At 40.5% G+C, this 27,779-nt stretch overlaps 1 protein-coding gene across 1 annotated transcript in view; it reads left to right on the top strand.

The window, feature by feature from the left end:
- Cadps (calcium dependent secretion activator) overlaps positions 1–27,779 on the top strand; it is a 451,625-nt gene that overhangs the window by 341,749 nt on the left and 82,097 nt on the right. The window contains 3 exon segments of the mRNA XM_035452903.1: positions 8,380–8,486; positions 14,636–14,792; positions 16,348–16,489. Coding sequence (XP_035308794.1) covers positions 8,380–8,486; positions 14,636–14,792; positions 16,348–16,489 — 406 coding nt within the window.

Here is a 27,779-nt window from a genome sequence, read left to right as displayed (position 1 = left end):
TAATTGGTCAGCAGTAAAACTGGGAAATCATAAAGTGGCTTTTCAAAGAGAAAATAAAAAACATGGGTAATTATTAAAAAGCCCAAACTTCGTTTGACAAACCAGGAACCAAGTCCTGGAGAAAAGCACCAAGATTTCAAATAAACTAAGTGGTCGTTCTCAAGTCTGCAGTTTCAGACACTGCTGACTCACAGGGCTGCTTTTCCCTCATTTGAGTAAATGGTACTGCCCACAGGCTGTTGGTGGGTCAGTACTTCCAACCCTGATGATGCTATCCACCATCCAAGTATTTGAATAACAGTATTTAGAACCGACCCAAGTTTTCATTCAGGCCAGAACCCTGTGTTGATATCATGTCTTCAGCCACTTTCATTACTTTCATTTTCTGTAACTAATACTAATAATGTCTCCTCACCAAAAAGATAACTTTAAAATGTAAAACAGAGTTATGGGGATAGCTCAATCAGTAAAGTGCTTGACTTATATACATGAGGACTTTAGTTCAATCCTCAGAGCTTCCATTTAAAAGGAAGGGCATGGTGGCACGCGCATATAATCCCTGGACCAGGAAGGCAGGGACAAATGGATCCCCAAGATTGTCTAGACAGCCAGCATAACCTATTTGGCAACTTTAAGGACAATAAGAGAATCTATCTCAAAGAAAAACAAAGGTAAATTGCACTTCTGAATAATGACACTCTAAGTTGTTTTCTGGCCACCACATGAACAGACACACCCACACACACACACACACACACACGAAAAGTCCCAAACAGTTTCCAAATAAGGATTTTAGTGCTGTGCCTGGTTCATAATAACTGTTCATTGTTAATAGATAAATACATATGCAAATGTATTAACTTATTGCTTGTTCATTGTTATTTAAAAGGGTATGTTTCCAATATGAATCTATTTTCTGATTTCAGCAATAGAACATAAGATAGTACTGCACAAATTTCAGCAAAATGAATCTCTAGGACACTTGTTGAAATATTCTGATTGAAAAAGTGCAGGCAGACACTTGGAATCTTCATTTCTAATGAGCGCCCTAGTGAAGCTACTGCTACTGACCCAGGAAGTAGTCTTCATGTTAAGGACATATAAGAGAAATTATATCTTAATCAAAGTTCTATGTAAGACATAGTCTGGAGTCAACCAAACTCATGATTCTCAATTCTGTGGGATACCCATAAAGTGCCAGGATCTGTGCCAGGTCCCAGGGTACTATTCAATGGTAATGATGGTCTCCTCCATCAAGGAAGCTAGCACAAAAGTAAAGAACATGGAAGTGGATCAAGCAATTACAATCTGATGACTATGGTCAAAAGGGGATTCAACATGCTGCAAGATCATGGTTCTACAGAAGTTTGTAGGCCAGTGACTCTGATGCTTACCCTGACTCGGTGAAACATCATGGAGTTTGGGACTGGGACCCCCAAAACTGACTGGGGTGTTTTCATCTATTAACTGTTTCCCCTCCCCCATTCTTAACATGCTGCCCCAGAAAGTTGTGACTATGTATGTGGATACTAAGGGACCCTAACAGGTCATTGGCTGTACCACTAAATCCAAGTTCTTCCTATAGGAGATAACTATTTTTAAAAACTGAAATAAGAAGCAAAAAAAGAACAATTTTTTGCTAGTGTAGCTGGGAAAACTTGGAAGGAAATGGCCTCAGGGATGAAGAAATTGAGTGTATCTTCCTATCTGTATTTGCTGATAGAATGCTTTAACAGGAGCTTTAATGTGAGTTGTGATGGTGTTAGGCTCTGAAGAGAGACATGACCACAGACAGTAGCACAAGGCTTTTATACTAGCTGCCAACCCTAGAAGAAACAGCTTTCCTCTCCAAGTAACTATATGAAATTTCAGAAATGGCTCTCATTGGCTCATCTTAGGTCATATGGTAATCTCCACACCAATCATAATAGCTATGGTATGGGGTGCCATGGTTACCCATGCAGGGCTCATATAACTGCTCTGTCAGCTCCCTTCTTTGACTTTCCCATCAAGAATACATGGAATGGAGAAGAGGCCATTTCCTTAGGAAAGTTATTAGATGTACAAGAATAATAGGCATCTTCTTCCAGAATTAAGCTCATTTTTCTCAGGTGCAACAGCTCATCCATAACAACAAAGCCTGGCTTGGACTTAACAAACAATTAGTATCACCAAAGCCATATTTCTTCCTTTGGGATATAACTAAATTTAAATTAAAATATTATAACTGTCATAAATTCTTCTTATTTGCATCAAAATGCCTGAGATAACGTCCTGGTTTATGGTTCCAGCTACATTGTCTGCTCCCAAGAATTTCAGCTTAGTAAATTAGTGAATGGCCTGCCTTTGGGTGGTGGGTCAATTTTCGGTATTGTTTCCACATACATTGAAAAACCACAATATGTATTTTTCCTTGAAAATACTTTTTGTATAGGGCAGGATCTGCTGATCATTTCTTTCCACCAACATCTAAGGATCTGTCCCATGCCAGGCCATGCTGTAGGCTCTAGAAACCCAGAGTTGCTGGGAATAGAAAGAGACGGGTGTATACATTTAAGTTGCCCTTATTCAAGGTTATGGCTGTGTAGGGAGCAATCTACTCAAGGACACATCCCTTTGTTCTGAAGGCTTTATATTGTTGGGCATGTAATGGCATAACTCTCAATGAAATGATCTCTTGGAGGGTTTTAAGACACAGCACAACCAGTTGAGATGTTTGTTTTGCAGAAGTCATTATAACATCACCCTTGTTTGCCTGAAGGCCTGCTCAAAGGCTTCAGCAAGAGTTAAGATAGAATACTGAAATCTGGAGTACATATCCTTCCCTTTGGTAAGAGCATGATCACAGGTCTGGTGCAAGAGAGAGATAAAATTGGTATCTTAGAGATGGACTACAGAGGCTATGCCACCTAGTCCTTACAGGATAGAGACAAAGATGGCTCCAATGAAAGAATAGAGAAAATGATTCATGATTCACCTACCAATCTTTGTTAACACACTCATTAAAAGATGGAATCTTCTGAAGAAGACTAAGGGAGATTCAAGAGGATCCACTATACATAATGGGAAGTGTCACTAAAGAAATAGTGTGTTTTAACCCTGCAGTCTTTACTTTGTGTATCCATCGTTACAAGGATGCAGAGTACCTTGCAAAGCATCATACGTCTAACTAATAAACTCAGTTCCTCCTTGGCTTTTATCCCCTCTCCTCCCCCGAACCATAGCAACTATCTACAGGCTCATATTTTCAGTAAAACATCCTACAACTCTGGCATCTCCCTCAACACATTAATGGCTGGAACTTGGTACTAAGTGGGTTTTCCATCCGGCATCTCTGTCCCTCATGTGATATTGCAGGGGCTGGCAGTTCACTTGCTGGAACCAGAGATGGTCAGGTTATTTAAGGGCTAATTGGAGTGTCTCTCACTCCTGGATGCTTCTCTTCCTTGGCTTAGCTACACATGCAGAGGAATTCTCTTTTTTGTTTTTCTGCATCACATTTAACTCTCTTTCTGGAAGCCAAGTGGAATTAATTGTGTAAACATGAGCAATGGTAATTGGGTAAATGAAGTTGGAAACCAAGGTATGATATTTTTGTTTTGCTCTGTGAGGGGAAAAATAGGAAGCTTGTTTTCCTATGGTGGCAAACCTTACTGTAAGAATTCAGGACAGACAGTTGGCAGGAGGGGATCCATTTATGAATTCCTCCCCAGGACTCATTGATCTGAAACATGTGTCTGATGCCTCACAGGTTATTGATCAAGTAGACTGTTCCACGTTGTGCTGAGCACCAGACGCAGTATTTTGATGCACAAACTCAATTACTTAGGTGCAAAGGAGCAAGGAGTTCCCATGAGATTTACACAGTGAAGTAGCAAACATTTATTACATGTGGATGTGATAGAGATGTCCCCTACATTAGCAAAATGCTCCTTTAAAATAATGAAAGGATCAGCCTCTCTTTAAATAGCTATCATTTTAAAAATGACGTCTACAAATTGTGTGGACACACTATCTTTCCCAAAGAATTCAAATCAAGAGAAACTGATAAAGACTATGTTTAGTCCTGTGTTCAAAACACTGAGGTGCTCCAGCAATCTCAGGACCCACAAGTCTTGACTTCAGAAGATAGCTTTGCCAGACTAGGGTATTTATTCATAGTCTTCTACCTTTCTCTATTAATTTCACTAAAATCCCATTTCCTCTATACCTTGATAAATGCATTACCCCAGTTGAAAACTCAAGCAAACCCAGAAGGAAACTTGGCAAAGGAGTGTGTCTCTCTCGTCACACAAATAAGTTTTTAAACCAGAACTATTAGAAAGAAGGTGGTCCGAGATTAAGAAGACACACATTAAAGAGAGAGAATTGTGGGTGCTGCTGGTACAGTGTGCTTGTGTGGAAGAAGAGACTATTGTCGCAGGATGTTTGCAGAGCTGATATGGTAAACCACATGACAGATGGGTCAAGTGCTGATTACGGTATTCTAACATTTGGAATAGCGAGTAACATATTCGATAAGCTGGCAAGTTTTTATATATGATTCAACCCACAATATAAAAGCCATGAGAATTCCAAATTGAAAATAATTAAATGAGCTGGAAACAATCAGATACCACACATTTCCCCCCAAATGACAGATTTTGACATGTTGAAATTCCACAAAGGGAGCACGAATATTCCCTAGCTCGCTTGAACTAATAACGGCCTTTTATCTGCTTTTGCAAAGCAATTAACTTCAGCTTTCTCACAATGTGAAGGTTAACAGTGACCATTTGTAGGCACTTTAGAATTGAGGGAGATCTATCCCATACCTTGTTCGATTTGTTCTTGTCGGCAACCCTGTCAGATACACAGGGGAAATTCTTAACTCTATGCCATTTATACGAGAAGAAACAAAATCACAGAGGGTACAAAATTAGTTAAAAAGTAAGTAGCTTATAAAGCATGAGAATGCACACTGCCAACCATTCGTGTACCACATTCTGTCTCTGGTCATGTGAAGAGGAGACTCAGTTAATGACTTGACTCTTGTTCATGATACAAAAGAGTACATCTTCTTCTCGGCAATGATGCAGCAACTATCATTCATGTTTTCCATCTCTCTGGAGCATTCGGTGTTTGCATTCAGCCTCTGAGTGTCTGGGTAGGGGTGGTGCTGAGATGCTAGAAAGAGTCCTTGTCAACTCCTGTCACACCTCCTGGACACTGAGGTGATGCCGAGGAAGCAAGCATCTCCCCGTTGCTGTTTGTCGCGTTTGCTGCTTGATTTGTTCTTTTCAGAGTTTGTTGTCTTACTTGTCACTCTTTGTGAAAGTCACTTTGTCTCTTTGCTTTTTTTTTTTTTTTTTTTTTTTTTTGGTCTCTCTCCACCTACCTGAACAGCTCCCCAGCCAGCTCCTGAGCCTCATCCTTTACTCATGCATTTGCAGACCAGCCTGTTATATCAGAGGCTCAAAGCCATGCCTAGGCCAATATCAAGTACTGTAAACTTCTATTGTTCTGTCACTCGGCAGCTTTCTAGTTTAGTTGGCTTTTCTGTTCACTCTTGAAATTCTGTTTCAGTTTGGAATACTAAGCTGAGGCTCAGGCTCTCAAGTGTGATGTTGTAGGTTTTGATATACTTGGAAGAGAGCATTTATTCTCAAATGTCCACATTTTTTTGTCTAGCTATGTCTGACATATGCAACATTTTCAAATCTCAATGTCAGCACAAAATAACATTGTTGTTGCATAACATTTTGCATGATGGTTTTTCCTCTGTTATGAGCTTCAATTCCGTTGTATGAAATGTTTCCTAAGTATATTGTATTTTCAGTTCTTTTCATCAGTGCTCCAGCTACTGCAAAAATTGGTTTGGGTAGAAATGTCACAGCATATTTCACAATAGTAGAAATGACCAAGAACAAGACTCATTTCTAAACACAAACATCTTCTTGGCCTCTGGGGACAAGGTTGCTGAAGGCTTTTACACAGTATTTTCTTTAAAGACAACATTCATGTCTAGTATACCTTTTGCCATTTAGTTAACAAATCAGCTGTTCAAATGAAGAGGGAAACAGTAGCTGTGTCTTGCTAAAGTGGTTTAAGCTACAGATAATGGAGTCATGACTAATTAACAATAAATGGAAGTCGGGCTACATGGGTTAATTGGTAGTCAAGTATTCTAGATTAAAGGCTCCTAACCCACCCACTTCAGTGGATGCATGTTCAAGTCCAATTGTACAAGGTTTTATTAAACATACTGTCTGTATATATAATATACATCGGGCATACACATACCTGTGTACATGTGCACACACTCAAAGAATGGCTGCATGCACACGTACACATTATGTGTATCTATTGCCGTTTAATGTAGTCAATCTAGAAGTCTTGCATTAAAAGAATAAAAACAAATCTTCAGGCAGTCCTCACTTAAGCATCTTGGATTTCTCAAAATGTAAAAAAGCATTTGGACTTTTTAGGTAAATGCAAATAAAAATACTGGTGGGGATCATTTTATTTCTGTCTCAGATGTCATGTTCAGCCCGAATTCCCCTAGATTTGGTGAGTGTTCCATCCAAAAGGATAATGCTCTCTGTTTCAAAAGTGAGAGATTTCAAAGATGTGGTCCAAGTGGGATCTCCTGCAGATCTGTATAGTGTGCAGGCTTGTCTGGTTATCAGAACATGTATGTACATATGTGATGTATGTATGTGGATGTATGTGTTGAATGGGTAATAAGCATAGGATGAGGAATTTGCAAATTGATGTGTAAATGTGAATATCAACTAATGAAAAGTACATATTTACTATCAAAATGCAAATGTCTCACTCTACTCGTATTACCCAAACATATATACGCAGTATGTTTGTAGAAATGCCTGAAAGTCTATTAATGAAATTCTGATAGTCTACTAATAAAAATTACAAAAGTCAGGTGTCCCCAAACACATAAGTCAATCTTGCCTCTCATTTTTTCTCCAAGTATTTTGCCCTAGACCAGGCCATAAGCTATCAGCCTAACATCCCACATTTGTTGACTGGGTGTTGGCTGTCCTTTACCTAGCCTACAAACTAACTTTCCCCCAAACTCCCTCCTCCAAGCTCCAACTAGTTCCAGCCACCTTTCCACCTGGCAATGGTAGATATAAAGATCACATACAGAAAGCCCATCTCCACACCCACAGTTAACCAGCTAAACTGAAACTTTAAAATCTGATAATCTTACTTTGTCCCATTTGTTGTCCTAACTCCCAATGAATAAAACATTTCTTTTTGCATAGTGTTGTACTGAGTTTGTTTGCCATTATTCAATTCTAAATACTAATGATGAGTGTCACCTAAGAAATGCCTATCTTGTTTAATTAGCCACTTCCTGTCCTTGCATTTAAATACACCCACTCCAAAACAAGTTTGCATGAAGTATCAAGAAATTCTATTTAGCACTAGGGACGTAGTTCAATAGCAGGAAAATTGCCTAACATGTGTAAGGCCCTGGGTTCAACCCTCAGCACCACAAAAAGGGGGAAAAGTATGCAAAGATGTTATCTTTCGCAAGACATATTCTGACATCCAAACTAAGCAGGTTCTGCTAAGAGAAGAGACTGTACACAGCATGAGCTCAGCTCTGAGCAGTGTGCAGCTAAGGCAAGAATTCTGTTCCTTTTTGAGCTTGTTGAAAACAATTCTGTGAACTCACAATAAATGCAAAACAAAGCAAAGTCAGTACATTGTTGCAACTTTCCTGTTAAAATATTGGTTAGAGCAGCCACGGACACACAGCACTAGCACCTACTGCAATAACTTATTCCCCAATGCCCTTTTAGTAATTCTGTCCTACCTTCTACATACACACCCAGAAACTGTTAGTTTTGCTTTTCATCTTTCCCCTGGTGACTTGAGACATGGAGGCCTTTGACTGTTCATTTCCAAGTGAACATTGTAGTACCCAGTCAACATGCTGATCTGCAATGAAAATCAGTGCTGTCCTGTTGAACTGTTAGTGGCCCACAGAGAACAAACACAGCACCAATCAACACGAAGCCTGGGCTCCACCGTCCCTCAATGGTGGGCAGAGTAGTGTAGAGGGTAATATCAGGTACTTCATGTATGCTGTCTTTAAAGAATGTCTGTACAAATGTCACCAAATTGACATGGGCTGTCCTAGACCTCATTTTATCTTCATCTGCAACTCGGAAGCTGGAGCACTGTTTTCCTAAGTGTATCATTATGACAGTGACAATAAGGTGGCTTTATGGTTTGCTCATTTAACATTTGCATGAAACTTTTTTAAAAAATTGATAACCATTCAGAATTTCTCACCCACTAGTTCTATCGGCCACAAAACTAGCCTGCTGCTTTCGTTGAATCTTACCACAAATTCTTATACTCCAGAAAATGTAGGCCGCTTAATCACTCCTGCCAAAAAGCTTGAAGACACAATCCGTCTTGCTGAACTAGTCATTGAAGTACTTCAACAAAACGAGGAGCATCACGCAGAGGTGAGCAGGCTTAGTGGGAGATGTCACAGTGCCCCTAAGCTGAGGTTCCAGCACTGACTCGTCCCACCTGGTTGTGAATGAGATCCCTCTAACTCCCCTTTGCTTTTAACTGGGCTTCTGAAAGGAGTAATGGTAGAAGTTTTGGAAGGAGGCATATTTCGAAGGTTGTCTAAATAACGGAGAGGTGGTTGTATGTTGTGCATTTCAGCCTAAGTTTTCAGATGTTTCTCTGAACACAGGACTGAGGTGAGTGTAACACAAGGGTCCAGTGGCATCCGGCATGCAAATACATTATCCAGACACACAGAATACTTTTTGGTCTTTCGTGGTTGTTTTCGTTGCCAGCACTGTTGTTTTGATTCATTCTTTGGTGTGCGAACCACAGGTCATTTTTTTTCCTTTGAGTTTTTATCTGTATCTTACTCTCCCTGTACAGTACTTTTCCTTTTTTAACCTTAGATTGCCTGGGTTGCTGAGCACAGTGACAGACACAATAAGTCTATGTTGTTCCACTTGTCATTTCTGTGATGCAAACCCAGATAAATACAGCTTTCTTCATTGTGTTTTTAGAAACCACTATTAAAACAATTTTGAGGTTATCATAAATGGAAGGACTTCAAGACCAACTACATGCCAAACCTATACGGACGTAAACACCCCAGCACTTCCAGGGAGGACCTTGAGGATTAAACTCTGAAACTGTTCCAAACTTGTACTTTAAAGTCATCTCTCTTAACATAACCTGGTTTTAAAATGTCACTAATTCTCCCTCCACCTCTATATTCGTATTTACAGAGAGGGGAGGAAAGGACAGTCGTAAAAGTGTTTTCTCAGGTACCCAAAACGACCCTTCCCATGACTAAGAAAAAAAACTGACAGATCGTTAAATGATATGTCATACACTGTAAACCCCACCATCCCAACTAATGCTGATTGCATATTGAAATTTCCTCCCTGTTTCTCTACTGTTCCGGTCAATCTTGGCTGATCGTGGCAGGGGAAAGAGGTATGTGATTCAGCTGAATGAAGCGGCCACCTGCTGTCATACTCTGTGCATGCCCTTCTAGTACCATGTCTTCTAATGGGATTTTCCTGGTGCTCCTGCTTTCTAACACTGACCCAAGGAATGTAACAGCAACTTCTAGTGGACTGCTTGTGACATGGGTGGCCCTCCACAGCAGGGTAAATGTGGGGTGAATCCCTTGTGCGTGCATGAAGCAATTGATATACTTATGAGGACTGCGGTTACATCCTGACACACACCTCCCACCTGCCTTGATTCTGTCCCTGGCCTGTCATAGTTTCCTATGTCCGTCTGTATTTACCTTTATCACAGAAGAAGAGTTCCAAGCTTAGTAAGCAGTAGGTCCTTGGAGCGATACTAACCTTCCTCTACAGCTGTTTGTATGTGAGTCATATATACAGTATTTATATATAGAGAGAGTGTCTCGAAGAATCCTGAATTCCCTGCAGACCCTTGGTACAACGGGAAGACCCTGTGAGTGGGTGTCACTAACCCATATAGCACTTAGCAACGGACACACCCAGGAGGACAAAAGGGGTGCCAAATAGTACACCCAATCACACAAACCTAAGAGTAACTTCCAGACACATGCAATGAAGTTGGGTTGGATTTTTTTTTCTTCCACTCTTATTTTGTTTGATTTTTTTTTAGATTGGGGGTTGGGGGGTTCAAGTGATGATAAGTATCTTCAAAATCATCTCCAGGGACTTGAAAGACTCTGGCCTGCCTTTCCTGGCTTTGAATGGTAAAGGCTTGACCAAGTCCACATATTGGTGAAGCCATGGATATGAAGACGATGTTTGCTCCCAGTCGCCGCTGTGGGTTTAAGTGAATGACAGAAGAAGAAAATGACAGACATACTTGATTGGTGATCAAGCTACCTTCTAAGGCTACTCCCAGATCACAAAGAATGCGTATGTTCTTCGGCCACACCAAAGAGGCACCAAAAAAAACTTAATATCCCAGCACTGTAAAACAAAACCAGTTTTTAAACCCAAACTCCAAAGACGGTATTTCTTTGCACCTTTCCAAAAAAGGTTGCCTTTTTTGTGCCAATCATCCTAATAATCACTGTCATAAAAGTATTTTCCACTTGCAGATTTGGAAGTCATGCAGGGGAAATAAATATGGTAACCTGAATCTTGCTCTCAACAGTGTTTTGAAGTTAGTAGTAAAACCCACAGCCTATTTTAGAGTTCTGAAGACCAAAATTATTTTAGTAAATGTACAGGATTATATCCCAAACCAGTAATTTTACTACTTAATCAGACTACCATTGGGCCACTTCTACCTGCTGACCCCTGAGCCAAGAAGTTTATTGTTCCTTGAAGGACAATGAGAAATAAAATACCCTGGGCCATGAAGGCTAGAGTGCACAACAGCCAGACCTTAGAATCTAGCCACAGAAGCTTGGGCTTGAGTTCTAGCTACAGCTGTTCATCGTGTGAATGTGGTCTAGTTGCTTAACGCAATGGGGTGGCTGCACTAGATGGAAGGGTGACATTAAGCAAACCATCAGATATTGTGCCCAGAACATAATAAGCATTCTACAGAACTTTAACTGTTCTTAGATTAAGAAAAGGACTCCCAAGAAATCAAAATATCTGCCAATTTAAAAAAAGAAAACGTTGAACCCTAGGTGAGAGGTACCTAATGCCTGAGAACTGAAGGGCTGTGTTGAAAGGAGTGGGGGTCCCTTCCTAGGCAGGAGGAGTGGGCTGGTCTTGGAAGGTACCCCACCTGTTCTCAATCTACAAGCAATAATACCTGAAGCAGCTAGAAGAAATTTGAATTCTTGTGTCTTGTGCCAGCCCCACTGACTGGAATTTCTAGGTAGTTCTAGAGCATTGTTCTCTTACAAAAGTTGCCCAGGGAATCCCTGTCTATAGCCAAGTGGTTAGCCTGTAATGGAAAAGGTTGACTTGATATAGAACACATTGTAAACAGTTTCTCCCTGAATGGATGAAGATTTGTTTGCCCAGAACTCCCTCTCTGGGTGCTCACTAAGCTTGAAAAAATAATAATAAACCACTAAATCATAAATGTAGCTCTAACTGTCGTGACCACACTGTTTGTGGATACCTCACAAATACAAGTGACAATAGGGCTGCCCCCCACTGCACAAACCCAACTAATCTTCTTTAAAGCTGCTTTAAGTTCCAATAAAATATAGTAAATGTCCCAAGAGGGAAAAAAACTCCCATCAGCCAAGAGTACATCCTTTCTTTACTATTCACACATGCTGTATGTGGAAGCTGTTGTCACATTTTGCTCTCATATGCAGCAGAATATTTTTCTCAGAACCTGGCCTACTCACAGGCACACAAATTATATATTCATGTACTCCCCCTTCCTAATCTCTCTCTATGTATACGTATGTATATGTATATATGTATTGTGGTGCATAGAGGGGTACATATATACATGTCAGTTTGTGTGCAGAATATATAGTGTGTTCAATGTAGTGAATGTACTCCCTGAGGCACACAGTTTTTGTCTTTGAGTAATAAAAAGCACCGGGTAAGTATTTACAATCCAATGAGTAACTCCATATTGTCTATGGAAAAGGTTTACTGAGACTTTAGGTGCCAGTCAACATACATGACTTTGTGTGCAAATGTGGTTTTTCACCTGTAAGAGCAAACCTAAAATAAAGTTGAGCTTTTCTCAGCCCAGTCATGCATACTACTCATTTGGTTAGAATTATCCCTTAGCTGTTTAGTTATTACTATGCTAGTTAGACTCTTGCCCACTTCTTAGGAGTCAACTTTGATTACAAGGTGCTACAACGAAATACCTTGATTCTCCTTTCTTCCCCACCTCCCTAATTTAAAATCTCGTCATTCACTGTGCCAGCTTACATAGCAATACCACTGCGCCCAATGTATCCAGCCTATGTGACTATTAGTGCAAAGACTAAGAGTTGCTCAGTAACAAATTATATAGGACTCTGTTCTCTATAGAGGAGAGATACTATGTACCTCATGGTCTCTTGTTTACAAGTTTTTAAAATTATAAACCTAAGGACCACATCTGAAGCTGGGTTAAGATTTTTTTTTAATTTCATGCATTTGATGGGGCTTTAGTTTGATTTGGTGTTCTCTGTGTGTTCCCTGCCATCCTAGAAACAAAGTTGTATATGGGAACATAATACATTCTTTCCCATACTATCTTCTTGGCCATACCCTGAAGGTGTAACATTGACCAACCAAGTAATTAATGAGTGCCAGCTGCATTTGCTGTGCCTTTGTGAGCTTTGCAGATATCCTGGATGTGGAGGGGAGATTCAGCCCTGTATAGGGTCAGGCTGTGGACAGGAACCCAGCAAGTCCCAGCATTCACACAGTTTGCCTAAATGGCAGCATGCTGGAAAGGCTCTGACTGGGGGAGGAAGGATTTCTTCCTCTGCTGGACTCAGGCCCAGGGCACTCATCTATGGGTGGTAAAGCACAAGAAAGCCTCATTCATTCAGGCCCGAATATTTAGAATCTGGTATGATTCAGTTGCACCTATGGCTATTTTCATTTTTCTTAAATAAAATATTTAGCATAATATCAACACTCAATGGAAATTGTGAAGTCTTTTCTTGTAAGCTGGGGGTATATAATTCTTTTGTCCATCCTTGTATCTACAAAGTTAAGTTTCCCATCTTTTTAACTAACAGGCCAATTTATCATACTTAGAAATTGGGGGAAATTTAAGCATTCTGATACATTCCTTGCTAAACATTGGGCAATCCATGAATGCCATTTACTTTAGTACCCAGTTACAGGCTGTGTTCAAAAGAAATAAAATATCACTTGCTAGAAAGTCCAACAGTGTGAGCCTTTGGCATCCCCTCGCATGCTCTGAATAAGTGGGGTTCTAGTTCCAGCCAAACCATCCTCAAAGAACCGTACATGACTTGATTTTTTCCATTTAATTTGCAAACCAGCCACATGTTGATAAAGGAGAAGTAAGTAAAGTGAAATCTAATGAAAGAGGAGAAGTAGCCCCTCTGTTCTGCCTCCTAGTGGCTGTTAGAATACCCCTCCAATAAGGACTAGATCACAGAAGAGCTTGGCCATTGACCAAATCCTTTCATGTATAGAACTATTTCCATAATCATGTTCCATATTTCCAAATGCCTTCCCATCTTTTTTGGTGAATGCTCCGGAAAGTGTTTCCAGTGTGGATACTTTACGGCACTGAGTGGGGCGGTGGGGACAAGAAGAGGCTGGCAATGTTTGTTTTCCGCTCTCTTTGAAATCAGCAAAACAGGGCCTGTTGACACCACCACTCATTCTGCATGCCCCCTGCCAGACATGATTAGCCTACATGCATGTATGCCTTTGAACTGCATTCACATCTGGCTCAGGCTGATGTGAATGTCACCCCTGAGACCTTGCACAATGATTTCCAAGGACCCATGTGCATGAAAATGAGTTACTTCACTGATATTTTTTGGTTTTCAATGTACATATGTGTCTATGCCCCAGGAAAGTAAGTCCTAACCTTATTCCATGTTCTCTAGATTAAGCCTGATATTTCCTCTAGACCAGAAGTAAAAAAACAAAGGCTCCCTCCTGAGATAGACATTTTACTCAGCAGTTGTGTAGTAATTCTAATCATGGTTTGCTTTGACTTAGTCTGATATAAGGGTAATGTTTGCACTGTGTAGGGAAACAGGAGTCCCTGTGTTTGGATGAGACCATAGACAACTAATTCCCAGATATGGAAATGTGAATGAACAGTATTTGCAAATTTTCAAGTTAGACCAGCAGAAAACCCATAAACACAGTGAAGAAACTCCCAAATTCTACACCTTAGAGCAAGAACCAGCCAGCAGTGATGACAGAGCATGACCCAAGCCTACTGAGTTATTGTAAATTGAGCAGAAGTTCCATATCTGACACCCCTGCAGTGGTGTCCTCTGACCTCCTGGTCAGGAGCAAGGCTTTCTACAGAGTAGTGCCTTGGACACTGAGAGGCCCACGCATATCCAAACTGCTGTTCTCTTTACAATAAAATGACCACACCCTGCTGGGTGCACAGCCAGTCTTGAGCAGTAAGGGTTGGAGCAAATATCTTTCATCCCATAGAGATACTCATCACCTTTCTGTTGTTTTTCTGCCACATTTCAAAGGCCTTTGCATGGTGGTCAGATTTAATGGTGGAGCACGCGGAGACGTTCCTGTCACTCTTTGCAGTGGACATGGATGCAGCGTTAGAGGTGCAACCCCCAGACACATGGGACAGTTTCCCACTGTTCCAGCTGCTGAATGACTTTCTCCGTACAGACTGTATGTATCATCCTGGACTATTGGTTTTTCCTGATTAGTATCAACATAAACTTGTTACTAAGATGTAGTTATTCCACATAGACTGTGAGTTAGACAAAGCTCCTCCTTGTTTTATTGTTATATACACACACCACACATACACACACTCCATACACCACACACATATGCACCATTAAACACAACACACATGTACCATATACACACCCTATACATATATACAACACACACACATTCCATACACACATATACATTTACTCCACACACACCACACACACACATATACACACCACACACTTATACACATATACCACATACATACACATATACCAAACATATACACCACACATATATACATACTACACACGTACATACCACACACAGATACATACCCCACAAACCATACACATACACACCACATACCACACACACATTCATATACACACCACACACACTATACACATACACACCACACACACCACACACACTCCATATGTACATATATGAACCACTAAGCACAAACCACACACATACATGCATATACACACACTACACACATACATGACACACACATACCAAACATACACACACACACATATACATACCACACACTTATACACATACACACCTCACAAATGATACACATACACAACACATACCAAACACACACACACTCCATATGTACATATACACACACTTCACACAAACAGTATGCACACATACATATACACACCACACACATGCACACCACACACACACACATACCACACACACACACACACACACACACACACACACACACACACTCCTTATACACATATACACACACTATACAAAACCACACATGTACATACATACATATACACCACACACACACACACCACATATATATGCACACCAAACATACACTCCACACACACATATACACCAGACACACATACATACCACATACCGCATGCATACACACTACACACACACATACCACCACCACTTAACTGTGGATAGCAGTTCTCTTGCCTGTCTTTATCAGAAGAAGCCAAGAGCATGTGAGAAGACATATCCATTCCTTGTGTTTTATTTACTCTCCAGAAAATTAGTTAGCTTAACCTCTTTATGCTTTTCAGTTTTTATCCGGTGATACTTCCTAGATAAAAGATATCTCTAGCCGGCAAACACTGCAAGCACTTCAGTGTCTTGTAGCAATGATAGCCATAAAGCAATCCTTCTTCCAGGAGGTTGATGAAGAAGGGGAGGTGGCAGGGAATGTTTTTTTTTTTCTTCCTGGTACCAAGTATGTAGAAGACAGTAAAATAAAGCATTTACAAATGCCGTGGCTTGTTATTTCTCATGGGAGTGCATGGATAGGTAACATGGATTTTATTCACTTTTCCCTTCCACACAGACTCAAGCATGAGCTTCGAGGCTGTTTCTGTTTGTTTTTTCTTCCAGTTTCCTTAGAAGCAGGGTGTTTGATGTAGAAGAAAATACTCTCTGTGTGTACACTATACTTCCATAAAGTTACTGTGGTTCTGACCATGATTTTGCTTATCTGTTCTAGATAATTTGTGCAATGGGAAATTTCACAAGCACCTGCAGGACCTGTTTGCCCCACTTGTTGTTAGATATGTGGATCTGATGGAGTCCTCAATTGCACAATCCATTCACAGGGGCTTTGAGCGGGAATCATGGGAACCAGTCAAGTAAGGAAACCTCTTTTAATACATCAGAATTGGGGTACAAATGGCTGCAGTCTGTCACATGACTATCATTGTTAGTATAAACTGAGAACTGGCATTATTTTATTTCTTAATATGGTACTCATGGCTTCCCTGCCTGAATGGGACAGAGACAAGAGATTAGAAGTGTGTTTTATAATTTGGGACCTTTGTGTCACAAAAGATACAGAAGGACTGAGAGATGTAACCATGGGTGTGTATTTATACTATCTGTTTATCTTACTTATAAGGTTCCCAGGAGAGGGCACTGACCACAATATACAATATTATTGGTTACATACCCCGCTGGACAAATCTGGGGGATCCTGTGTGTTGTAAGCTGCTGGGCAATCGCAGTTTTGAGTGTGTCTGGCAAACCCAGTACCTCCTCTGCTATCAGGGGAGAAGGCTGTGCCTGTTGACTGCCAAGGATCAGTCCCAAATATCCTGCAAAATGACACCCTGTATGGAGGCTTTGTGATGTGGTTTGAAAAGCTCTGGTAAAGCCTAGCCCTGCCTTTGCTCTGTTAGATTCTAGTTGTCTGGGCTCCTTTCCTCCCCTTCTTTAAGGAACTATTTACTTATTATCTGCAGCGCTTTACAGCTTTGAGATGTAGCAACCTGGAACAAAACAGGGGTGTGTGCTAGCATTTTGGGAAACTCAAGAGCCTTTCCTCAGTACGAGGTCCTTTTCTAGAGCAGGTGTCTAAAGCAATCCCTGCTAATATCAATCTCTAGACAACCCTGACTGACACAGTTCCCTCTGGCCCCTTCCATAGTTAAGTCACAGGAGGACTGTGCTTTATTTGCCCAAACTGCATAGTTCTTGGTTTGAAAGGGAAGAAAGGTAACGGGTCTGTTGACTCTTAACTCTGGGGTCTAAAGCTTATCCTCAAAAAGATAATGCATTCATGAGGAGGTATTTGTTTATTTATTGGTCGTAATTATGAAGACCCTAGTGCTTTGGGAAAGAGCCGTGAAGAGGAAAAGGCTCAAATGAGTGATATTCATGTTTTGAAAATAGCAATGGTCCTGAAATAGCATTTCCTTGCTTGGTTTAAATGTGGAAGGTACTATTGCCAACATACAGAGAAGGGAAATGATACCACCATTGGTTACTAAAGCGCCTTAGATTTGGGGCCTCACCCTAGTGGGAAGGCAAGGGTTTGACTTCTAGGAACTTGTTTTCTCATCGTTAAAAGTGATTCTTTAAAAAGTTCCTACCCGGGGTCTGAGACTTGTCATGAATTTCTGCGAAAATGTCACTAAAGTCATTTTATAATCTGTTAACTTCTTTAGAAGCCAAACATATGACTGCTATTCGTTTGGAAGCCTTCAAGTGTTCTTAGTACGGCCAGCAGTAAAGATAGAATCAAAATCACTTTCACAATTGGAGTCGTAGTCTGGGAATGTTTTGTTGGGGATTTTTTTAACTGATGAAATTGAACTCATGGATCCATAATTTAAAAGTCTGAACTTTGAAAAGCGTAAGTGTTCTCAATCTCCACATCCACACCTGAGAATATAGTCAGGTGTGAGTGCAATGTGGAGGGAGTTGCTGTCCAAATTGTGCTACTGTTAGTCTTTGCTCAGCTTATATCAAAAAGTACATGCCTTTCAGAGAATGTGGAGAAATTTTAAAAGGCCAAGTAAAACTTAAGCTAGATTAACATCCCTTTTAACCACACACAAATTAGCTGGTTGTTAGACAATATGGATGTTGTGTGGCCTGGAGGATAAATAGTAGACTGGATCATGTTTCTATGAAGTGAGACATACCTCCCGATGCCTCCAACAATGCAAAGAGAACAAGTGAGAACGTCCCTTGACCTCCTGCAGAGGGCCTTCCCTCTTCCTTAAGCAAAGGTGCTTCTTTCATCTTGGATATTTATCAAAACAACAACAAAAACTCTTTCACAGCTGGGCATTGGTGGCACACCCCTTTAATCCCAGCACTCAGGAGGCAGAGGCAGGCAGATTTCTATGAGTTCAAAACCAGCCTGGTCTACAAAGCGAGTTCCAGGTCAGCAAGAACTGTTACACAGAGAAACCCTGTCTTGAAAAAAAGCAACTCGGAATTCTTTCCATCAAGGAACTGACTTGGGTAAATTTATGTTGCTTAGTCCTTTAGTCTTCTCAGTTTCTGCCACATGACTCTAACACACACAAACACTCATGTGTGCACATGCATGCATATATGCACACACACACATATACATGTATGGATACATGTGCATACTTTCACAATGAATAAAAGAGATAAAAAGAAAATATACAAAAATTAGTACTTGTCTTTCATATTTCCTTGTATCAAACTATTGCCCTGTAAAGAAAACTGAAACTACAATTACTTGGGCTTAATGTCACAGAGATTATTTGGTAGAGTAGGTAAATAGCTAAGTCCCGTGGTTTTTTTTTTACCTTAAAAAGTGGCTTTCCATCTCTGTGAGAAGAGATGGCTTGTATCTTATACACTTGCTCCAATATTCTCTGTGCACTGATGCAGAATCCCATTGTACAGCTTCCAGCTGCAGCCAAAGATTATCTTCAAGACAGGCTCAAGTGTTCAATAGAGCCCCAGGCTGTAGCCCTTTCCTGAGCATCCATCAGCGCATGCCATTGGACCACTGTCCAGAGTTGGGTGGGTAGTTCTAAGGTCTTCTGGCAGCCCTGAATATGGAGTTTGGTCCCTGCACATAGGTAGACAAAATCTCACCCAGCTATTTAGTGGCAGCTCGTTGCTGATATGTTATAGAGGCTTCTAGAGTAGAAATTTAGAAATTCTTTTCAGTGTGTGGGAGACCCCTCTGTCTCTACTTGGATTCTTCTGAAAGCACAGAATCCTTGGCTTTGTGATCTCCTGTGTCAGGTAGGGGAGACTTATGAGAGTAAAAGTAACTACTGCTTCTTGTAAAGGACTATAAATCCTGTTTCCAGGCATTTACAATACATGTTCCTCCTCTGGACCTCAGATGTGCAAATGAAAAATACCTTTTAACTAATATCCTTTCTCAAACTGTTGAAGATTTGATGGTAACAGACAGTATCCAAGAGACACTTCAGCAGCCTGTGTGTGGCCGACTATCAAATATGCAAATGTTACTGAATCTAGAACTCCTGACCCTAGAGACTCAGAAGGTAAAGGCATGGCCCTTAAAAGCCTAGAACGTTGAATTGCCAGATCCCAAGAAAAGTGGAGAAAGAGAAACAATTCTGCCAAGTTCTTCCCTGAACCCCAGGTGTATTGCCTAGCACATGTGGGAACACATTAATAATCATAATAAAAATTTTAAAAGTAGTCCTGAGCCAGGAACTTTCCAGAATACGTTGAGCCATCAATGTCTTGAATTAATATCTTTTCTCAGCTGACTTTTCCAAGACTTGATGTCCTCCTGTATAAAACAAAGCTTTTGATAACCAAAAATCTTCCATTGCTAGGATTCTTGTTAATATTATTGTGCATGTCCACACACAACTACACATTCTTTTCTCTCCCTGCCCTGCATCTAGAACAGAGCAGGGCCTGGCATATAGCCAGGCTCAGCAGTACCAACAGAATGCTGGAAACATGGACAGGCTAGGGATTGCAAGGATATAAAAGAAAAGTAAAACTTCTGGAGATGGAGATGAGAAAAAGATACCATCCCCAGATTGGGAATCTATATCTAGTTGAGTCTAGCAATGTATATACGATAGTGGCTTTAAATATTACCAAAGTATGTATGTACAAATCATATAAAGAGTGTGAGAATGTAGCTCACAGTGGGATGAGTTTCCACTAAAAGATCTGGGAGGAAATGACTTGAAGAGTAGCATTTCAAAAGAGTCAGGGCTCACCTGGTGGGCCATGGACACCACTGGAAATGTGCAGAGGAGCAGAGTGCACCAAAGCAACACTGAGAATTTGGTGTGGGCTATCATGGGCTATGAAGGATGGAGCAAGCCTCTCAGATGTTTGAAAGGTTCTCAAATCCCAGGGAGTTTGGGATCGGTTCTATAGATTGTATGTTCTCAATGGGCTTTGATAGTCCCAAAGATGTGATAAAGTATCTTACTGTGATCGTATACAAAATGTATGTCTACATACAGTGCATCAATAGATAAATAGTGCATCTGTGGCATTATGCTTTCATAGAGAAGGAAATTGGGGCTGAGTAATAATGAATAACAAGTTAGGAAACATTACTTGGGACTGTAGGAAGTTATCAAGGGGTATCCATACCTCTGAGTAGGATTAGATCTAAAGACAAAGAGAGAAGCTTCAGTGTACACAGCACCAAGAAAAGACAGATGTACTTCATATATTCATGCAACAAATGGCTTATAAAAGTAGAACATGTTCTGTATCTAAAAATCTACCCCCATCCATAAGCTTAAAGCAGAAATATTTGAGAGATGATGTAACTATATCCCCTGCACATGGAAACAGTCTTGATTAGAAACAATTCTAAGAAAAGGGTTCCACCTACATTCATTGTCATCAGTATCAATGAGGTACAGGCACATCTCTACTACGGATGAACGTGAGAGAGAGCAGATAAGAACTTTGTCATCTCAGGCTCTAGAGATCAGAGCTAAGTGAAAGCAATCCTTTTCAGCAAGGTCCCTAGAATGAATTAGAGGCTAATTTTTTTTCATTTCTTGTCCTACCTAGAGACATACACTTAAAGTTCTTACAGAGAGTCATGACTGCTTGGTTGTCCGGTAGTGACTGGAGGGCCCTCTTTAAAAATAATGATTCATTACAGCTATCACTGGTTTGAGAGCCTTGACCTCACAACTAAGCGCTATGCAAACTTCTCCTTTAAATGTGTGATATTGAAATATTATGATCATAAGTTACCTCTGATTGTACCCCTTAGTATTCCAGATGAAATATTAGTCACATTAGGGATATGCTTTATTTTCTGATAAAAGCAGAAATGTCATATTTTATCATTTTAGAACTAAATCATTGATAACATGTGCCATGAAGGAAATGTTTCTATTTAAGCCCAAGTTCACAGCCAAAACGCTGTATTTTACAAAAACAATATGTTTTGATTAATATGAGTATTTTTTATTTTGCATGTAAAACAAAGCTCTCTTCCCATTTGTGTACCCACCATCCACTAATATGTTTAAATTAAGTTGCTTTTGCAGACATTTGTATGTTATTCATTTCTAGCTACTTATAATTTGCTCAAAATTGACATTTTAACTTTCCAGGCTGCCATCTCTAAGATCTCCTAATTCCTTGATCATTATTCAGTGTGTGTATCATTTAATGATCACATTTGCTTATATAGGCTTACACATGTCTCAGTGGAAATCGCCAGCGGATTTGTTTCATGGCAGTGTTTAAGGCTGAGAACCACCAGGGACTGAATTCAAAGGCAAATTCCCCAGTTAAACAGAGACACATGGAAGGGAAAGTTCCATTTTTTTTTATTTCTACTTAATAGCAATGTTTAGTTTACTTTCTCCTGAGCCTCCCCGCAAAGGCATCCTGGCACCACAAGGAATGGTGTATCTGTGAACCACCTATCTATTTCCCTGAAAGAAGAGTGAGTACACCAGCTTAGCAATTTTGCATTCTAGGGTTTTCAGTTTATAATCCATGGCTGATTTGCCATTGAGAACGTTTGAATGACTGATTTCTGGAGGGAGACAGGCATCCAAGTTATTTGCCAGGTCCGGCTTCTCTGCTGTAGTTTTGCCCCAGAGTGAGCCCAGAGGCAGCCTGGCCTCCAGGAGTCCTGCTAGGCAAACAGCTCACCCAGGGCTGCTTTGGCGAAACTTCCTCCTTCCCCACAAGATCCAAAAAGAGAACCTCAAGTCCTCTGCCAAAGTACTGTCAATTCCACTTAAACAGGAAGGCTCCTCTCAGATTCGGAGCTAGGCTGGGCTCTATCATGCCAGTGACTTTGGCTGGATGGAACACCCTTCAAATGCCTCTGCAAGATGTTCAGTGCCAGTGTTTGCAGCAGTACATGACACAGACCCTCCAAAGAAATGTGGTTGATTTGACTCGAATCTCTGAACATGCTCTCTCTCTCCCTCCCCCCTTCTATCTATGTCTCCCCTTCATAAAACCATCCATCTCCCCTCCATTGTACCAGTCAATTAAACATAAAACCTCATTTAAAAACAAATAGCTGATAAAAGGTAACACTGCTATTTTATTTGTTTTGACTAATTTTAAATGTGTTTTTTTGTAGGAAAATGTACAGCTCAATAAACTTTCACATACACCCATTGAACAGCCATTCATATCAAGAAGTAAAATCTCAGCTGAGGAGGGGAGCTGGGGATGAATTGGTTGCTTCACAAGCACAGAGCCTTAGTTCAACCACTAGAACCCACATAAGATACTGGGTACCATGGAGCACACATTTATAGCCCCAGAAGTGGGAAGATGAGGACAGCTGGGTCCATGGGACTTGCAAACACACTAGTCTGACCTAGTTGGTGAAACAAGCCATTGGGAGAGCTTGCTTCAGAGGAGGTGGACAACATTTTTGAGGATGACACCCAAGGTAGCCCACTGGCCTCCACACAAGCATGCACTGTGTGTGTGTGTGTGTGTGTGTGTGTGTGTGTGTGTGTGTGTGTGTGTGTGTGTGTGCGCGCACGCGCGCGCGCGCGTGCACGTTTGTGAGAGACAAAAAAAAGTGTGTATCTCTGTCTCTCTCTTACTCATATACACATACATGCAATTACATGCATGTACACCCATACACATATATGTATTTTTTTAAAAATCCAGCAGCACCTAGCATGCTCAACCTTCCTAACAGCTACTGTCAGGCATTACTCTTCACTGTCTTGATCTCTAGGGGAAGCTACCATAATATTAAATGATATTGAAATCAATTTTTGGTCTGAGTTCTACATAATACCTGAATGTGGGATTCTTTTCTTTCCCTGTGTGTCCATTTCTGTGTGGAACCATGTCTCCATTTTAGTAAGTCTTAGTTTAGGAGAAAACCTATCCATTTTCTTTGCGTGTTCCATAAAATTCCCCAGAGATAATCCTTTTTCTGCAAATGATTTCTTCATCTTTGCCATCCATTCTGACACCCCCTTGCACAAATTCCTGTCTTTAGAAGTAGCAGTTGGAAGGCATTCAATTTCTGCATATCACTATTTCATGTACATTCAAATCAGTGAGTCTTCTCTTTCCATTTGGTGTCTAATATCTGACTTTAAAAATCTTCTATTGACTGTATAAGTGAAAGTACACAAAGTTAAAGTGCTCCACCATTTATATTCTTAGGAAGAATTTTGGTAGCTTTTGTTTTTATTTAAATGTCAGCTATTGTTTGCACATACTCAAGAGGTGCAATACAATGTGTGTATTCACGTAAGAGTTGGGTAGTGATCAGGCCAGAGCAGCGCATGTACTCCACCCGACACATGGTCATTCCTTTCTAATGAGTGCATTTCTCTCCTCTCCTTGGGGACACATAATGAATTATCACTGCATTGTAGAATGAATACCAGAACTTATTCAGTAACACTCATTGTGCCTGTTTGTCCTCTCTCCTGCCTCACCATCCTATTAGTTCAACTGTCTCATGGCACCCCAGTTCCGGAAATCCATGGCCAGAATCCCACAGATATCAAGTTCTTATTATATGACAAGTTCTAGACTCTTTTGACAGTGGCCTTGAAAACAGAAGCATATTCTCAAAGACATTTCAGTTACGATTGGTGTGCACAGGTGCTCCATCAGTGTCTGCATTTTAAGTTGCCCATTGACTTTATCATTTTCTCTGGATCCTGAGTCACATCCCAGCTTCCCGTCTGTAACCTGCTTTCCAAAGTGTGTTGCTCAAGTCTTCACCATTGTCTTCTGTGGACTTAGCAGGTTTATTTACAACTGTTGTGTGCTTCTGCCACATCTACATTGTCACTGTGATGGTATTTTTCTTTCTGTCTGTTTCTTCCACAGGAGTTTAACCAGTAACCTACCCAATGTGAACCTACCCAATGTGAACCTACCCAAAGTTCCAAATCTACCAGTTAACATCCCTCTAGGCATCCCACAAATGCCTACTTTTTCGGCACCGTCATGGATGGCTGCTATATATGATGCTGAGTGTGTATTCAGTTCACATTAGATCTCATTTAAATTTAAGTGATCTTGGCATGGATATGTATTGCTTATTTCTATACATCCTATATAACAGAGATGGAGATGGATAATTAGACATATTTTGCTGATCATGCAGAGACAATATTGTTTATTTCTGGCATTCATCGTGTTTGTAAGACATTTGCTATATATACACACTAAAGATTTGTCTAACGCCCACTGAACACTTGAGGACTCTGTTTTACTTCCTGAATTATTTTGCAAAAGGATTTCTATCCCCTGTTTTCAATGTAGGGACCATGACTTTAGGAATTATTCATCCACAAATAATCTATGAAAATTCTTGGATGGGCTGACCAGACATCTGTGATCTGATCCAAGTCTGTGAAAGAAGCCTGCCTACCTAGGCACTGGGTTTTGTGTTTTGTTTCATAATAAAACATTTTCACAGGGCTGATTAAGCCATAAAGCATATTTCTGATGCCAGTAAATAGCATGATATCATAATTGTATCTACAGAGCTAAATGAAAATTTATGAATGACCTGGCAGAGTAGGTAAATTGCATGTGTAGACACTTCCCAAAGTCAAATACAGTAGAAAGTGTTGAGGTCTAGGTGAAAGGAGGATTCTAAATTTGAGAATGCAAGATCAGGACACACATACAATTAAGTTTTGGCAGTGGTGTTTCTGCATTCTCGGTATAGAGTCATTCTTTGCTTCCTTCATATGAATTCAGGAATGTGGGAAGTATTTCTGCCTGAAATACTTCAAAGTGAGCAGTTTGAAGGACATAGGGATTGAGTGAACATTTTTCTCCACCTAGGAAATCAATCCTTTCCCCAATTTCCTTAGCAAGAAGAAGATCCAGCACTCCTCAGTTCTACTTTGGGGAAATGAAATGAGAACCATGTGGGTGATTTAATAAGTGAAAGAAGGTTTACCAGTTCTCCACCTCCCTTTGATCCTTTGCTTTGACCACAGCTAATTATAGGCCAGATAAGCTTTTCCTTGGAAGAATAAATTGGCACATTTTCAAAGGGAAGTGTTATTATCAAAGGAATAAAAAAATGATCTGAAACTGGCAGTGATGCTTTTAAATCTTGGACTCCCATTCATCAAGGTGGCCCTCAGCATGTTCAGATTCACAGTTAACCCAGGGAGAGAACAGGACATTAAAATGGCTTCTCAACCTGTTGTTCCCAAAGCTACCAACTATTTTAAAAAGTATAGTCACTCACAAGCGCACAGTGAAATCATGAGGCCACTGTGTCTGATTCTCTACTAGAGACAAATTCAAACCTCCAAATTTTTCATACCTGAGGAAAATTTTTCCTAACAAAAATACATCATATTCATGCTAAGATGACAATATTACAAGTTCAATTAGATAGTGTTTGTTTGATAGATTAGATAGTATATGTTTAAAATTAAAACTAAATAGCAGAAAGCTTCTCTTAGCTTGTCCCGTGCATGTTCTGTGATACTGTTTTTGAAAAGATATGAATCAAGACATTGTGATAAAGCAGATAATAGTCTCCATTCAATTAATTAAGGCATGGGTGGGAACACATTTTGGTAACTGCTCAGCAATCAAAATAATCTTGGTGCTATTGCCTTAACATTAACAGTTTATCTTAAAAATAAAAAGAAAATATTCTTTTCCTCATGTCAAAACTTAATAATAAGCTCTTCAAAGAAAAAAAACGCTACAAGAATTTTTTGAAACTCTGAAACCAGATGGGTGTCAAAATGTTGTTGTAATAAATACCAATTATTGCATTCATATGTACTTAATGATTTAAAACATAAACCATGCAGTTCCAAAACGGGGCTTAGACTAGACAAAGTTGGGGTTTCTTTCTTCCCAAGCACGGGGTAAGGTAGGGGGAAGGCTGAACTTTGATGGAGAGAAATGCATTCCCCACTTTTAAATGAAGCTCACTGTGGTATCTGAAAAGAAGGTTTTGGATCCTCAGTCACCCACCAGGAAATGCCTGATTCGATATCTTTTCATGACTCCAGTTCTTTCCTTTGCCACCTTTCATTTGAAGGACGTGTTTCCCTGTTACCTGCTCCCTCCTGTCAGATACAGCTACGTACTGACCTCAGACTGGTCTGTTCTGAAAGCATTGCCCTGTTGGTGCAGGCCGTAGGCTCGGGCTCCCTCTCGGCATGTTGGGAGTTTGCCTCCTCCCCACCCTGCAGTAGCTGTGGATGCATCTATGCACTAGCTATATTTCTCTCTGAAGCATTAATTCAATGCAGCTGGCATCTGTCACAATAGAAACACCCACTCTCATCTGTTTCTATAGACGATGTCAGAACAAGTGGTAATGCATGGTGTGTTGGACATTTTATAAATTACTGTGTTAGCATTGGTGGTATGCGAGGAAGGGGGTAGGGGGCTGGTCACCCCTCAGAGTTCCAAATGGGGTGATTATAAAAAAAAGAAAGCCAGCCAGAGAAGGGCAAGAGAGGAAGAGGTGGAACTTTTCCCATGCGCAAGCCTTCCATGGATGTTCCAGGTAAAAGTCTCTTGGATGTCATCATACAAAAAGGAGTCAGTCCCATTTCCCTGGATCTGTAGAGGAGTGGGCAATATGGTACAATGGGAAAAGAGCTCGGGTTTTGAGCCCTGAAGTATCACAGAGATCCCCTGTCCACTCACCTTGCCTGCCCCAACTCCCCTCATCCTGGGGCTGCCTCTGTAATGGGCTGGTCTATGAAAATTGGAATGTTAGTCACTGGACAGGACTTTGGGATTCAAGGTATCCAAGTGTGCCTGTCTCTATCTGAAGTCTCCTCTATTTTTTCCAGCTCTTCAAGAGAGAAAGCAGGTCCTCGCTCACCACTTTGTTAGCACTGTCCTTTTGAAACCAAAGTCGTGTGCCATTTCCAGGAGGCCTCCACTCTGGAGGAGAACTAGGGAATGCATGAAGCCCTGGATCTTAATAACTGCATGTTGTCATGTAGTTATTATCCATGGAGACTTACTTCTCCCCCTGGTTCATAGCCTTCGTCTGAATCATCACATATGCTAATGTGGTTATTAAAAGAAGGCTGATTTTTACCATACGCTATCCTCCTACTTACAAGGAGACAACAACCTCTTCAGACATCTCGCTGGTCTGGAGCAATTGGCTGAGCAAAGTGAACTGAGTCCTGTATGGTAAAACTCAAATTCTGCCAATGG

This window comes from Cricetulus griseus (genome assembly GCF_003668045.3).
Source record: "Cricetulus griseus strain 17A/GY chromosome 1 unlocalized genomic scaffold, alternate assembly CriGri-PICRH-1.0 chr1_1, whole genome shotgun sequence".
NCBI classification, from domain to species: domain Eukaryota; kingdom Metazoa; phylum Chordata; class Mammalia; order Rodentia; family Cricetidae; genus Cricetulus; species Cricetulus griseus.
The sequence above is the reverse complement of the archived record's forward strand: the minus strand, read 5'-3'. Positions and strand labels throughout refer to the sequence as shown.